Raw genomic sequence first — 12,838 nt, 5'->3', positions numbered from 1 at the left:
CTAGAGAATCAATGGGTTTAACGTCAAACCAGTATATACTGATTGTGTTTTAGAATATTCATGTTACATTGTAGCTCCCATTTTTACAGGTTTCACCTTTGCCATATAAAGAAACACTTTCAATCTATTGATATGTGGCTTCTCCCTTAATTGCCTTATTTCCCACCAAATGGCCAAGAAAGATCTGTAACAATACACACCTCATAGAACATCAGTTATGTAATGTCAGCAAATAATTTATTTATGTTGCTTTTCATTTAGAAATAACTTATGGAGCTATTAAACCATGTGCCCAGAACCCCACATTTAAGTAGCTACTTACTGAAATTAGCTCTTTTTAAATATTGGATTATGCCAAGTTAAAAAAACCATTGAGTCTGCTGGAATAAAGACCGCCACAGAAAGGAAAATATAGAGACCTATTTATTTTGCAACTGTCAAGACCAAAAAATCAAGGAGGGTGGTGGTCCAAGGAAGGAAAATGAAAAAATTTCTCTAGTCTTTGAGAAACATAACTAGCCCCTTCCTGCCATTATTTTACTCTCTGTACTTAATTCTTCTACAATATAATTCATTAATGAGAGTAAATGTTTTGTTCTTAAGACTAAATCTACATATACTAAGTAAGGAAAGTCATCCTGAACTATTATTAAGAAATGAGTCTGTTAATAAAAGGCATATTTCCCTTCTAAATTGTGAGTAATGAAAAATTTTTAAAGATATTTAATATTACCTGTTCAGTCAATTGGTAGGTTTTTTTAACTCATAACTTTCAAATCCTATTACTTTCCTTTTCCCTTCCTTCCCTTCACCCCATGTTCAGCAAATGCAGTGGTCTAAACCTCGGCTCATTCTATGTATAAGTATGTTTTAAGAGAGGATGACATAAGCTACTAAGTTTCGTGCTTTACAAGAATAGGAATGTGTTTCCTTCAAAAGGTCTTCTCCAAATGCCTGCTCTTAAATAAATTTCGAAACCACATTTGAATTTGATTTTTATAATTTACATGTTATACACGCTGTTTTTAAACCTGCAGACTCTTTTCTTAGAAACCATAAGTAACATTTGTAAAGAGCAGGAAACAAAATCTTCATTAAAAAAAATTAAACATGTAAGTGAATATGTAGTGCCATTTATATTTCAGCTCCATAGCTTCTATTTAGAGTTTATAGGAAATCACGAAAGTGGCTGCATGCCTAACGGAAGATGCATTTCTCTATAGGGAAGCACTTTTAAAACCTCCTAGTAAAGAGCTCATCAACAATTGGAAGACAAATTTTGAACAGTACATTCTTAAAGGCTACAAGTATTAATAAGAAAATGAAAAGTTTATAATGATTTCTCTTTTAAATAGAAAGGAATGCATCTTTTAAAAAGCTCTGCACTAGCTCCATTTTTATGTTATGTTGGTATCACACTATCTGAGTCATCTATTGATGGATACAAAGAAGTTACCTTTGCATATAAGCTTTGTACTTATATATTTGACACTGGTACACTTCATCCTGCAAGCCAATCTCTGTCTGACCTGAATAACAGAGATCAGCAAAAGTCCTTTGCTTTTTACACAGGTATGTTTCTAGAGACCCCAACTTGCAAAAACAAAGTACTTTGTGTTGCTTGGCTTAAGTGCATTTGTGTTAATCTTAACACAAATCCAAGCAGTTGTATATATGCAATCTACAAAAAAGTGTCTTCTGAAAATCGTAGAGTAACACAAGCTCCTCATGGTTACTTTTCCACAAGTACATACTCCAAAACTTAAAATGTCACTTGTGTGAAAAGAAATCATTTGTGTTTAGTCCCACAACTTGTGTGCTGGTATGAAATTGCATATGCTTATATGTGGAGTGTTTTGGGGGAAACTGTTGTGTATGTGTCTCAGCACTAAACCCAGATTTGCTTTTCTTTTGTTAATGACAGTGGAGATGGTCAAGAGGATGCAGGGGAACTTGACTTTAGTGGTCTCCTGAAACGTAGGTGAGAACCCAGTGATGGAGTGAGGCGCTGTGGCCTGGAAATCTTTTAGATACCCACTCAGAGAAGTCAAGTTTAAAGTGGATGTTTTTCAAAGAATTTCTCACTTTTTGAAAATGTGTTTTGCTTATAGAACGTAACTGAGTCAACTAAGAAAGAAACAGAGGAACCACTGCACACTAATCTGTTAAAGATTTTAGCTAATGCTTTTGTATTTCCTTTTTAAATATTTTATGACTTCACACTTTCTTAGTTGGGGATGAGGAGATTTGAAAACTGAGACAGCAGAATTAAATAAAAAGAAACCTCTGATTTCTCTCATGATTCCTATCATTTCAATTATGATTCCTTGTTAGGACTGAATAAATAAAGCCTCCATTCTTCTGGCTTTGATATTTGATTGAAAAATCAATTTCACAATTTTGGTAGAATTCTATACATATATATATATATATATATTTGTATGTATTTTGTATTTTTTAAAGGCAGGCCTACTTTAATACAGTTTTTATGATTTGCTGTATTTCATCAAATCTACAACACCATTCATTTTAATACATACCTGTATTTTATATATGGAAAAATTGGAAAAATTTTTGGAGCAATTTGCTCCAAAAAAAAAATTTGGAGCAAAAAAAAATTTTGGAGCAATGGAAAAATTGCTCCAAATAGTTTATGACACACTATTGAATATAAGACATGTCTTTACTTCAGAAATGCTTAAAGTGTCCAAAAAATGTACATTTTAAAATGTAGTAGTAAAATGGAAATAAACGTTAAGTATTATCACTCACACTCCCTTAACAATGCTCTCTTGCAATAAAATTTATAGATTTTCATCATGAATATTCAATTCATAAGCTTTTTAAAGGATTTCTGCTGATAAATAGGTATATATATATAATCATACAATATCCTATATTACATATTTGTTATATTTAAATTATACATATCTGTTTACTATAGTGCAGAAGAAAAAATTGATTTTTGCTGGGATTGTGTTTATCAAATTTGTGAATAAACAGTAAAACTACAATTCTAAATTAATAATATATAATATTGTTATCAGTTTTCATTTAGCTTTCCAGTTTCACTTTTTTACTTTTAGTGTTTTCTATGGTTACTAAAGAAACATAAGTATAAATAGGCTGCCCAAAAAATTACAAATAGTAATAAACTGGGCTCATGTTCATTCTCAGTTTAGTTGAATGGCTTTATTCAAGTCCCTCTGAATGAAAAATTTACCCCTAACTCTAAACATTTAGATTGAGAACAGAAATAAAAACTGGCACAATCTATTAATTGCCCGTGGATATTTGCCAATCAATAGACTTTGGTAAAATCGAATACGCCTTTGTTTCTTTGGATACCTCACATAATCATCAGTCTCAATAATATTTATTAATTCCCCAAATTTATTTAAAGCAATTCGATATGAAGTGGCCTTAGGTAGCCCTCACTTCCTCGTTCTGCAGGCGAGAAAACAAAGTCCAGAGATGCTGAGTGACTTACCCCAAGGCATGGAGCTAGTTAGAAGCGGGGCAGGGACCAAAATCCCAGTTTTCCTTTTCTGAGTCAGCTCATTTCCTTTGACTCCTTTGAATCTGCCTTGGAAATTGGTGCTTCAGTGTATAACCCAAAGTGACACTTTAAGAAGAGAGGTTTTTTTCCCTGCAATCATTTATTCAATAAGGAAAATACCAAATGCTTTCTTTGTGTAGAATATAATGCTTGGGGAGAATATCTTCTTGGGGAGAAGAAATCCAGCGCCTTCCAGTGCCTGGCACACAGAAAGAGATGATACATATTTGTGAGAAGGAAAAGGTAGTGGTAAAAACATGGATTTGAATCTCGGCCCTCCATCTACTCATTACATGACTTTGGTCAAATTATATGTCTTCTCTGAGATATGTTTTCTGCACCTGTAAATGTAGAGAATAAAAACTACTTGATAGGATTATTGTGATAATTAAATTAAATGTAAAAAGTCTGGCTCACAGTAGATATCAAATAAATATTCATTTTCATCCAAAATATGATGTGTTCCCTTGAAGAGCTTATATTCCTAAAAAGACAAAAAGCACACACATACACCAATCAATAAAAATTTGATACAGATTTTTAAATGCCATGCTCTAATTAAAAAGGGAAAAGAAACAAAAATGAGACTAGTTCTATCAGTAGTTGTAGAGTAAAAAAATTTAATGGTCAAAGTAATTAAAGAAAAACAAATTACTGGGAAAAAATGGGCCACCAACATGTCTCCAGTTCTCATTTTCTTTACATCCCTAATTACGATTTTGACTTATAATTAAATTGTTGTTAAAATATGACTATATTCATTTAATATGCTAATCTACCAGTATAATGTTAGATTTCATTGTGTTTTCCTACTAATTTATGAATTGCATGTGTTTTCATTGTGGTAATGACGTGATTACCATTTATACTCCAAGAGTTTGTGGCAAAATCTCTCTCTCATAATAAATAACATTACAGCCAACATCTCTATACAACAAAAGATCTCCCTGCCCTGAACAATAAATATTAGCTAAATCAGAGTAAATCTTTTGGGCAGTATCTTGCTATGGGACCTGACCTATATAAATACTTGGAAGTTTAATTCTACAAAAAAAATTGTATAACTGCTTTGTACTTCCCTAGGATCGTCAAGTTATAGAAATTTTGATGTAGATGGAAGTACTGTGAATATTATATAGGTCTATCCCAATGCCTGGCGAGGAATCAGTGGTGTCTATAGAAATATGGATTTTTCTCCCTACTGTCATTTAACATAGGCATGCAGTAGGGCCATGTGCAGCCACCATGGTAAGTAAAGCAATGTTCTGGATGAGTTAAGGAAATGCTACAGGTGGGAGCCTTGATCTCACATTCAAGTACAAAGTGATGAATACTTCTTGCAATTTGGGATTCAATTAAAGATGGAGAGAAAAGGGAGGAATAAGCAAGATGTCATCGGTGTTCACACACAAAATCTGGTAAGATTAAGAACAGAGTAGAGCCAAATGTACTTTGGCGTTTTAAATGAAAAAAAAAATGGTGAGGATGATCGGTTTTATAAATCTACCAACAGAAATCACACTAAAAATGATTATCTTTATTACTGGCTTCCAACATATAAACATCCATCTCATAGACCTAGACTTATCTCAGTGTTTGACTTGCCCCTCTTGTTAGCTATTTTAATGTAGTTTGGTATCTGTAAATAATTTCACTAGTGTCAGGAGGATACTTGAAATGTGTATGTAATTCTTCTTGGTTGGAATATAAATTTACCACAATGTAGTATGGCATAATTTTACAGTTTGGAAGCTATACATAGGCTGGAATGGGACAAAAATAGAGCTTTAATAGAGTGACTGAAGAAACACCCACAGAGAATATGTACATACATAGCCATTTTAATTGCGATTCTCCAAGACGTCCTAAAAAATATTTAAAGGATGTACTTGAAATTTAGACTGCTTTCAGGCAGTGGATTTAGTAGATCTGGCAAATTATTACCAATATTCCAACTTCAGGACAATTTTCTCAAGCTTTTCAATTTCCCCATGTTAATAGAGGGTGTAGTTATCATTTCAGTGAGATGAAGATACTTGTGTCTTGAATTTTTAAGAGGCACATTTTCTTAATGGTGTTGTCTAGTCTTCCCACAAAGGTTACTGGATGGACCAATAACCTTCTATTTCTTTCCATTGTCCAGATTTGCCTCAGCCTCCTCCTCTGGGAAAAGAGATTTATATGACGATAGAAATTAGATGTTCTGAAATCTTCCTTGCCTAATGCCACCCTAAACTCTGTTAATAGTTTATTCTCCTCCCCCTCCCATGATTACAATCCAGTATTTCCTCAAGGAATTCTGAAACAGGTATAATTGTGACAGTGCAAACATGAAACCGTTTTCATACTGATGTTTAAGATGTGTTGACCTGTTTTCCAAATAATAATCCAAACCATCATTATTTACAGTAAGTAGTCACTGTAATACTTCCAAATTAACCAGATAAAACCAATTAAGTAAGCCAGGACTAGCCAGCAAAGGAAATGAATTTAAATTTTCTTTTACACTTACTCTAAGGCTCTCCTCATAAAGCATTTATTCCTGAGTTTTGGTTTCATTTTATGGTTCTAAAATAAGGACAAGTGTGTCCTAAATCTTATATTCTTCTAATCATATATGTTCCTTATATGTTCTACATGCTCTTTAGTCAGTGATCAAAATTTGGGATCATAATTTTGATAATTACACTAAAAAGTTACCTTCCCCTCGTTCGTGGAATCCTTAACCAGAATTTGCCTTATGGTTTAACATTTACATTTTTATTATTCATCATCAACCTGCTCTCCCCCAGTTCAATAAAGTACTTTAAGATGAAAATGAGAGAATTTTTGGCAAGTCTTCTTTTTCCTTGCCAGTTTAGAAAAAAAATTATTTTAAGAAGCATATGTATCCTCAAAAATTATGAAAAACAGGCAAACCAAAGAACTCTTTGTGGCAGTTTCAAATATTTTTGTATAATAAACAGCAAAAAATGGTTAATGTACACATCTATTAATAAGGCAGGAAAATGCTATTTGCAAAATTCAAAGGTTTGAAACTTATTCGTACTGTCTCCATGTATAGCTAGGGTGTGCACCAATGAAGGTAGAGATTATTTTTCTATCACAGACCAAGTTTTTAAATCTTTAGGTCTTAATTCCACCTTTCAAAACTACTTCAATATCCACATTCTAGACGACAACTAATCTTAAATTCCTCAACACTCACCTCCTATCTAGACTTTTAAGTTAAAAATAAGTAAAATACCTTCAGAGTATTTCCTGATATCCTCCTCTCCCCTCTAATACTGTTTTTAACTAGGAAAAAAGAGAATGTTAAGTGCAAGTGTCTGACCGTTAACTATCCGTAAGTTTCTCCGGGGCTTCAAGCAAAGCAAGGAGACTTCCCTCTCGACTTCAAGTACTCAGGCTTTTACTGAACAGAGTTTTTAACACTGAACCAAAAAAATCAGTACAATCCTGCCTTGTGTTTAAGGATCCAGTGGGCAGCCACTAAATTAGGCAATGGTTCTCCCCGGTTAGGGAGGTGAAGCAGCAGGAGGAAGAACCTGAGGTGGACGTGTGGGAGCTGCTGAAGAATGCAAACCCGAACGAGTACGAGAAGATCGCTTTCCAATACGGCATCACCGACCTGCGCGGGATGCTCAAGCGGCTCAAGCGCATGCGCAGGGTGGAAAAGAAGAGCGCAGGTGAGCCCGCCCGGGGGGCGTGGCCGCGGGGCCCTGGCGCCGGGCGCGCGGAGGACGTAACCGTACACCCCTGAATTTGTGGGACTGGATCGGGTGGGATTTGCAAGGTTTACGCTTCTATTAGTTACCTTTGGCCTCAGGTGAAGTAGTTCACTGCCCCGCATATCACTGGCTGTGAGGGTAGCAGACTGCTGCTGAAGGTTTAAGGTAATAGAAGATGTACATTATAGTGCCACATACAACATATCAACATATAATGCAATAATAGATATTCCCGCGGTTACTGGGAATTTCTCAGCATCCGCTTTCTCCAGCCTCCACATCTATTTCACTCTCAAATTCTTGATTCTTACTTAGGCAAAGTAGATTCGATGTCTCTTTGTTTTACCATCCTAGTCTTCCACCGATTTGATCGCGCAGGGGGAATTCACTTCTTGTACCCAGTACAGCTCCCAAGCGTTTTGTGAGATAGCTATGCTGCTCCCTGGGGATCTGAAGTGGCTGCAGCTTGTTTTAGTTTTAAATACCATTAGAAAAAAAAAAAGTTGAGATATTGAAATTCTAAATAAAAAAACATTTTAAATTGATCATTAACTCTTCGAGTTTTCAATACTTGATTATTGTCATTGGTTTTATGACATGTCAGGGTAATAGATCAGTCTTATTGCTGCATATTATTTATGTCCAAATAGAATTTAAGGAATCTTACCACCTGTTTTTTAAAAATCTCTTCTAAAAAATAAAAATAAAAATATGCGTTTTGTTTCTCAAAGTCTCTGTAAACTGGTTGAGAGATGGCCCCAGAGAAATATAGAAGTGTTGTGTTTTTGTTGTTTTTGTTTTGTTTACATAACTCAGTCATTCCCACTATTCAGAACTCCTGAAGTTTTATTTTTGAGAGGTGACTGAGACTGTATAGTCACAAACGTGCAGAGCTGGCTGACATCTCTTTCCCCCACACTGACCTAGCTTATTGTTATCACCTAGCTCTGAATTGGTCTTGAGGTATGGGATAGATAATTTTTTTAAAAGCTAATATTTATTTTATCTTGTTAAAATAAGGGGAAGTGAGCTTATTTAAACAATAGTACATTAAAATTGGAATAATGGAAATACAAGGATGACAACTTCATAAGGTATTCCGTGCTTCTGTGTATTTTCCAATGTGTCTAAATGAGAATTTTTTAAATCAGGGGAAAAATATTTTTTAAAAAACTAATTAAATACTGTTTAGGACTTTTCAAAGATAATGTTTTTAAAAACGACTATGTTCTGTGTTATATAAAATGTTTTGAAATCCTGAGTTCCTGACCATATGTGTAAGGGGTGTTTTAAATGTGTCACTGTTTGGGCAAGTTTCCATGGTACAAAAACTTTAATAAGCATACTTTTTCAATTAGTTAAAGGTATTCAATTAATCTTATCAGTCATTCAATTTACCTCATAAATTCCATGATAAAAAACTGTGACATAGAAGGAGTAGAGTGGTAATGACAGTAACCCTGAAAGTAATCATGCTACTATCAGGAGAATAGGTATGTTCTTCAAATTCAATTTCATTTGTATACTTTGTATTATACATTCCCTGCAGAAGTAGGACAATCATCTTTAAAGACTTTTCAATAAATATTTTCTTATTTTTTTTTCTAAAAAGATGTTGTCTCTTTAAATTTTTAAACTTTATTGTATATAAATTGACACAGAATTCTAGAATATGAAGGATAATCTGGAAGGTTCCTAATTGTTTTCTTCTCCAAGTCTCAATTTTCATTTAGTTTTAGTTCTCATACATACATTGGTTACATTCATAACATGTATATACATATTAACATGATTTTGCTTCTCTACCAGCTTTTTCAAAAATTCTTGATCCTGCATATCAGGTTGATAAAGGAGGCAGAGTAAGGTTTGCTGTGGAACTGACAGATCCAAAGTTGGAGCTGAAATGGTATAAAAATGGCCAAGAAATTCGACCCAGTACAAAGTAAGTGGGCTTTGCAAATAACCAGTGATAACTGTGTACATCAAATAGTAGTCTGACTTAATTTTCTGTGAATAAAAGCACTTTCTAGATATGCCTTTATGATGCAAATCATATGGAAGTTGAGTAAAAATTTTTCATGTATTTTGGAACAATTAAAATTATAGCACTATATAAGTTAAATTTTGGTTTATGTTTTAAGTCTGTACAAACTATTTCAAGTGATTTCCAATTATGGTTTTGTGTCACTGTAGTTCTTTGTAATCATTTCAGTGCAAAATAAAATGTTGAAAAATTTTGAAATACATATTTGACATTCCAGCTGGGAATCATGCCTTATGAGTAGATAACTTTTGTTTTTCCAAAGTAGCATCTAAAGCCCATTTTTTATTTCTTGGCCTTCTCCCAATTGAAGGAAACAGACTAATCCCTGATATCTGATGGTATCATTAGTCTGTTATGAAACTACCTTACAGAGATCATTTTCAGCTTGAGAGATTTCCAACTCCAATATATTTTTTTAAGTTAACAGGAGCCACGTGCGTTTATAAAAGACTTTAATCCTGAAAAATCTGTCACTTCTGGGGTACAATTAGGTGGTTTCCAATTTCTTAATATGGTCATGCCTGCAAGTGACTTTGTGATGATAATGTTTACATCTGGTAAAAATCTTGCAAAGGCGCCTGAATTTGCCAAAAAAGATAATTTGGTTATCTTTAGGAAATATTGTGTAGTGTGTTGTTTTTGAAGTCTTCAGTTTTAGGATTTTCCAAATAAGACTTGACTTCTTTTCTTTAGTCTCTTATAATAACCTAATATACTCATCCATAATCCAAGTCAGACAATTAAACTTTGTGATCTTCTTGGCTTTTGTTTCCTAATACTCAAGTTCTTTCTTAGTAGATGGTAACTGTGATATATCAGTAGTTCTTCAGCTCATTTAGGAGAACATCACATTCTATAAAATTACTGCTTATAATGATTAAGCTCACATTATTGCTTACATTGTGTAATCACTTATTCACCTAAAAAAATCTGCTGTGTCACTGGGCTAGGAAATAAGTGGCATCAGTGAATCAATGAATAAGATTGAGTTCCTGTCCACTTATAATGTAGCTGAATTAGTTATCTAAAAAAGTATACAGAGTTAAAAATCTCTGACAACCTCAGCCAACCCTATTTTCCAATAATGGGTTAAAATTTTTTAAAGAGCCAACATAAGAGTACTGATTTATATTTGAAATTAAAACATATAAAAAATAGTAACAAATTAAATATTGTCTGTAAATATGCATAAATATTACATTATGCTTTATAAAGATAACAATTGGTTTCCTATTTCACATTAATTAAACTGTGTAAGGTATGCCATATAAATGGTATATGAAAATCAAACATTACTGATTTATAAGCCAAATTTGCTGACAATCAAAAGAATAAAATCAAGTTCACCAACTGTTTATTTTCCTCCTATTCAAAACAGATATATCTTTGAATATAAAGGATGTGAAAGAATCATGTTCATCAATAACTGTTCGTTGACAGACGATGCAGAGTATTATGTGAAAGCTGGTGATGAGAAATGTTCCACTGAGCTCTTCGTGAGAGGTAAAGTGAAATCTCTTGCTGCAGTTGTCAAGAGCCAGTGGCTCGCCTCCTCCCAGGGGTAGTAATCAAAATGAGAGTGACAGGGTGAGCCCTAGAGCTCCAGAGCAGGGATAATAGTACGTCTAGAAATGGTTAGTTAGGGTGTTAGATTGGCTCTGCCTTTGACGCTCCTCTACACTGGCAGTTCTTGTGTATCCTAATTAATCCTCAGGTTTGGTGAAGACTAGAAAAGCAGAGGGGAGAAAAAAACCGCTGAGTAAAATGCCTCATGGTTTTTGACTCAAGCAAGCAGAATTTTGCAATACATATTCTAGTTATAGCTTCTGAAACCCAACAAAGTGTATGGAATAATCCTCATTTCACCATTCTGCTGATCAGAAACAGATTTGCTTTGAAACCAGCTTCATTAGTAAAAGAGCATCGGTGATGGTTGGCACTGAGGGTGCTGAAGACCGTCAATTACTAAGACACCATGAAAAGTTCTGGAGGGTGTCAGTGAAGCCATGGCATTTACTTTCTTTATGAAGTCCTCTGATTACAGACAGCTCTGCAATTTCTATCATCCCTTAGAAACAGAATCAAATAATCTTATAGTTATAGTTTCTCCATCAGAAAGGTCTGCTGTCTGGTTTGTTTGCCAAGAGAAGGAAAACTGATACATGTTTTGCCTACTCTCTAGACCAATCCTTTATTTGATTTGAAGAGTTCTGAGGAAACTCAGATCTTGAGAAGACTTACCCAGGGTTTCCAGCTCTATTTTGCCAAAAAAAAAAAAAAAAAGACATAAAAAACTCACCTACCCATCACCATGTAACTATAACTCTATGGTCGATGATGTTTTCTTACCATTGGTCTATCATCTGTGAACAAGTCTGCAGTCGTAAGCAGGTTTTGGACATTTAATGATTCTGATGCTCCCTTTTCTCACACTAGAGCCTCCAATTGTGGTGACCAAACTGCTAGAAGATACAAATGCCTACTGTGGGGAAAGAGTGGAATTAGAATGTGAGGTGTCTGAAGAAGATGCCAATGTAAAATGGTAAGCAGCTTTCCTGAGGTCTTGTCCATTTTTAATAGATTTTTTTTAGATGTACCATCACTTGAAAATATTTCCCACAGTGGAGAGGGTTTCCCCAAGAAGAAATTTGTTTTGAAAAGGACTTTATTAAATTTGGATTTGTCCAGTGGTGTGCTGGCAAATGTTGGACAATTGGTTCTATAGAAATTCATTATGTATGTATATATGTTTATTATAAATTTTACTACCTTTAAGGATGTGTAGCACTCCATTTATAAATTACAACACAGAGCACAAACTCTTGATTTTAGATTCCATATAGTCAACTGATTTCACAGAATGCTTTTGTTAATTTTTGCTGAATTCTTGTATCTCTAGTCAATTTATGGTTGACATTCAACTGACATTTGAAATGGAGCTGCATTTGTCTGCTATCTCTGTTTCCAATAAATTTGTTGTCATTAAAAAAAAGTACCATCAAGAGTTTGGAGAACAGGAAATGGCTTTTATACATAGGAAGTGAATCTCAACCTCATCTGTGTTAGTAGAAGTGGTCACTAAAACTGAGTTTTTTTCACCTGTGTAACTGAAAAATGACCCAGAAACCTGTATTTGTAAGGATGTGGGGAAGTAGGCACTTACTAATACATTGATGGCTCAAGATTGCCCGGGTCTGTTTGACTGCAAAGCCTATAGATGTTCTTAATCTCTATACCATGCTTACTCTCAATATGCCATCCTGACAACTTACGTGGAAAATATATGTATATTTTTCATTTCATTCCTAGTTACTTTATTGTTACAGCACATCAAAAGAATACTTTACACTAAGAATCACCAATTACTTTACAAAATAAAAGTCTATTTATTTTGATCAGATGGGGAGAGTTTTCTCAAGTTCTCTGTGAGTAACCTCAGAATTAAAAATCAGAAGATTCAGAATCTTAAAATGAAATGCCTTGTTGAGAAGTATAGCAAATTAC

General features: G+C 34.1%; 1 protein-coding gene across 10 annotated transcripts in view; it reads left to right on the top strand.

The window, feature by feature from the left end:
• The window catches only part of MYBPC1 (myosin binding protein C1), an 83,507-nt gene that overhangs the window by 31,310 nt on the left and 39,359 nt on the right, over positions 1 to 12,838 (top strand). For all 10 annotated transcript variants that reach the window (XM_036891347.2, XM_036891348.2, XM_036891344.2 and 7 more), the window contains 5 exons: positions 1,925 to 1,981; positions 7,082 to 7,248; positions 9,100 to 9,232; positions 10,713 to 10,837; positions 11,771 to 11,876. In XM_036891347.2, coding sequence (XP_036747242.2) covers positions 1,925 to 1,981; positions 7,082 to 7,248; positions 9,100 to 9,232; positions 10,713 to 10,837; positions 11,771 to 11,876 — 588 coding nt within the window. The remainder of the gene's footprint in view (positions 1 to 1,924; positions 1,982 to 7,081; positions 7,249 to 9,099; positions 9,233 to 10,712; positions 10,838 to 11,770; positions 11,877 to 12,838) is intronic.

Source organism: Manis pentadactyla, chromosome 10 (genome assembly GCF_030020395.1).
Source record: "Manis pentadactyla isolate mManPen7 chromosome 10, mManPen7.hap1, whole genome shotgun sequence".
NCBI classification, from domain to species: domain Eukaryota; kingdom Metazoa; phylum Chordata; class Mammalia; order Pholidota; family Manidae; genus Manis; species Manis pentadactyla.
This window is presented reverse-complemented; position numbering and strand designations above follow the sequence as displayed.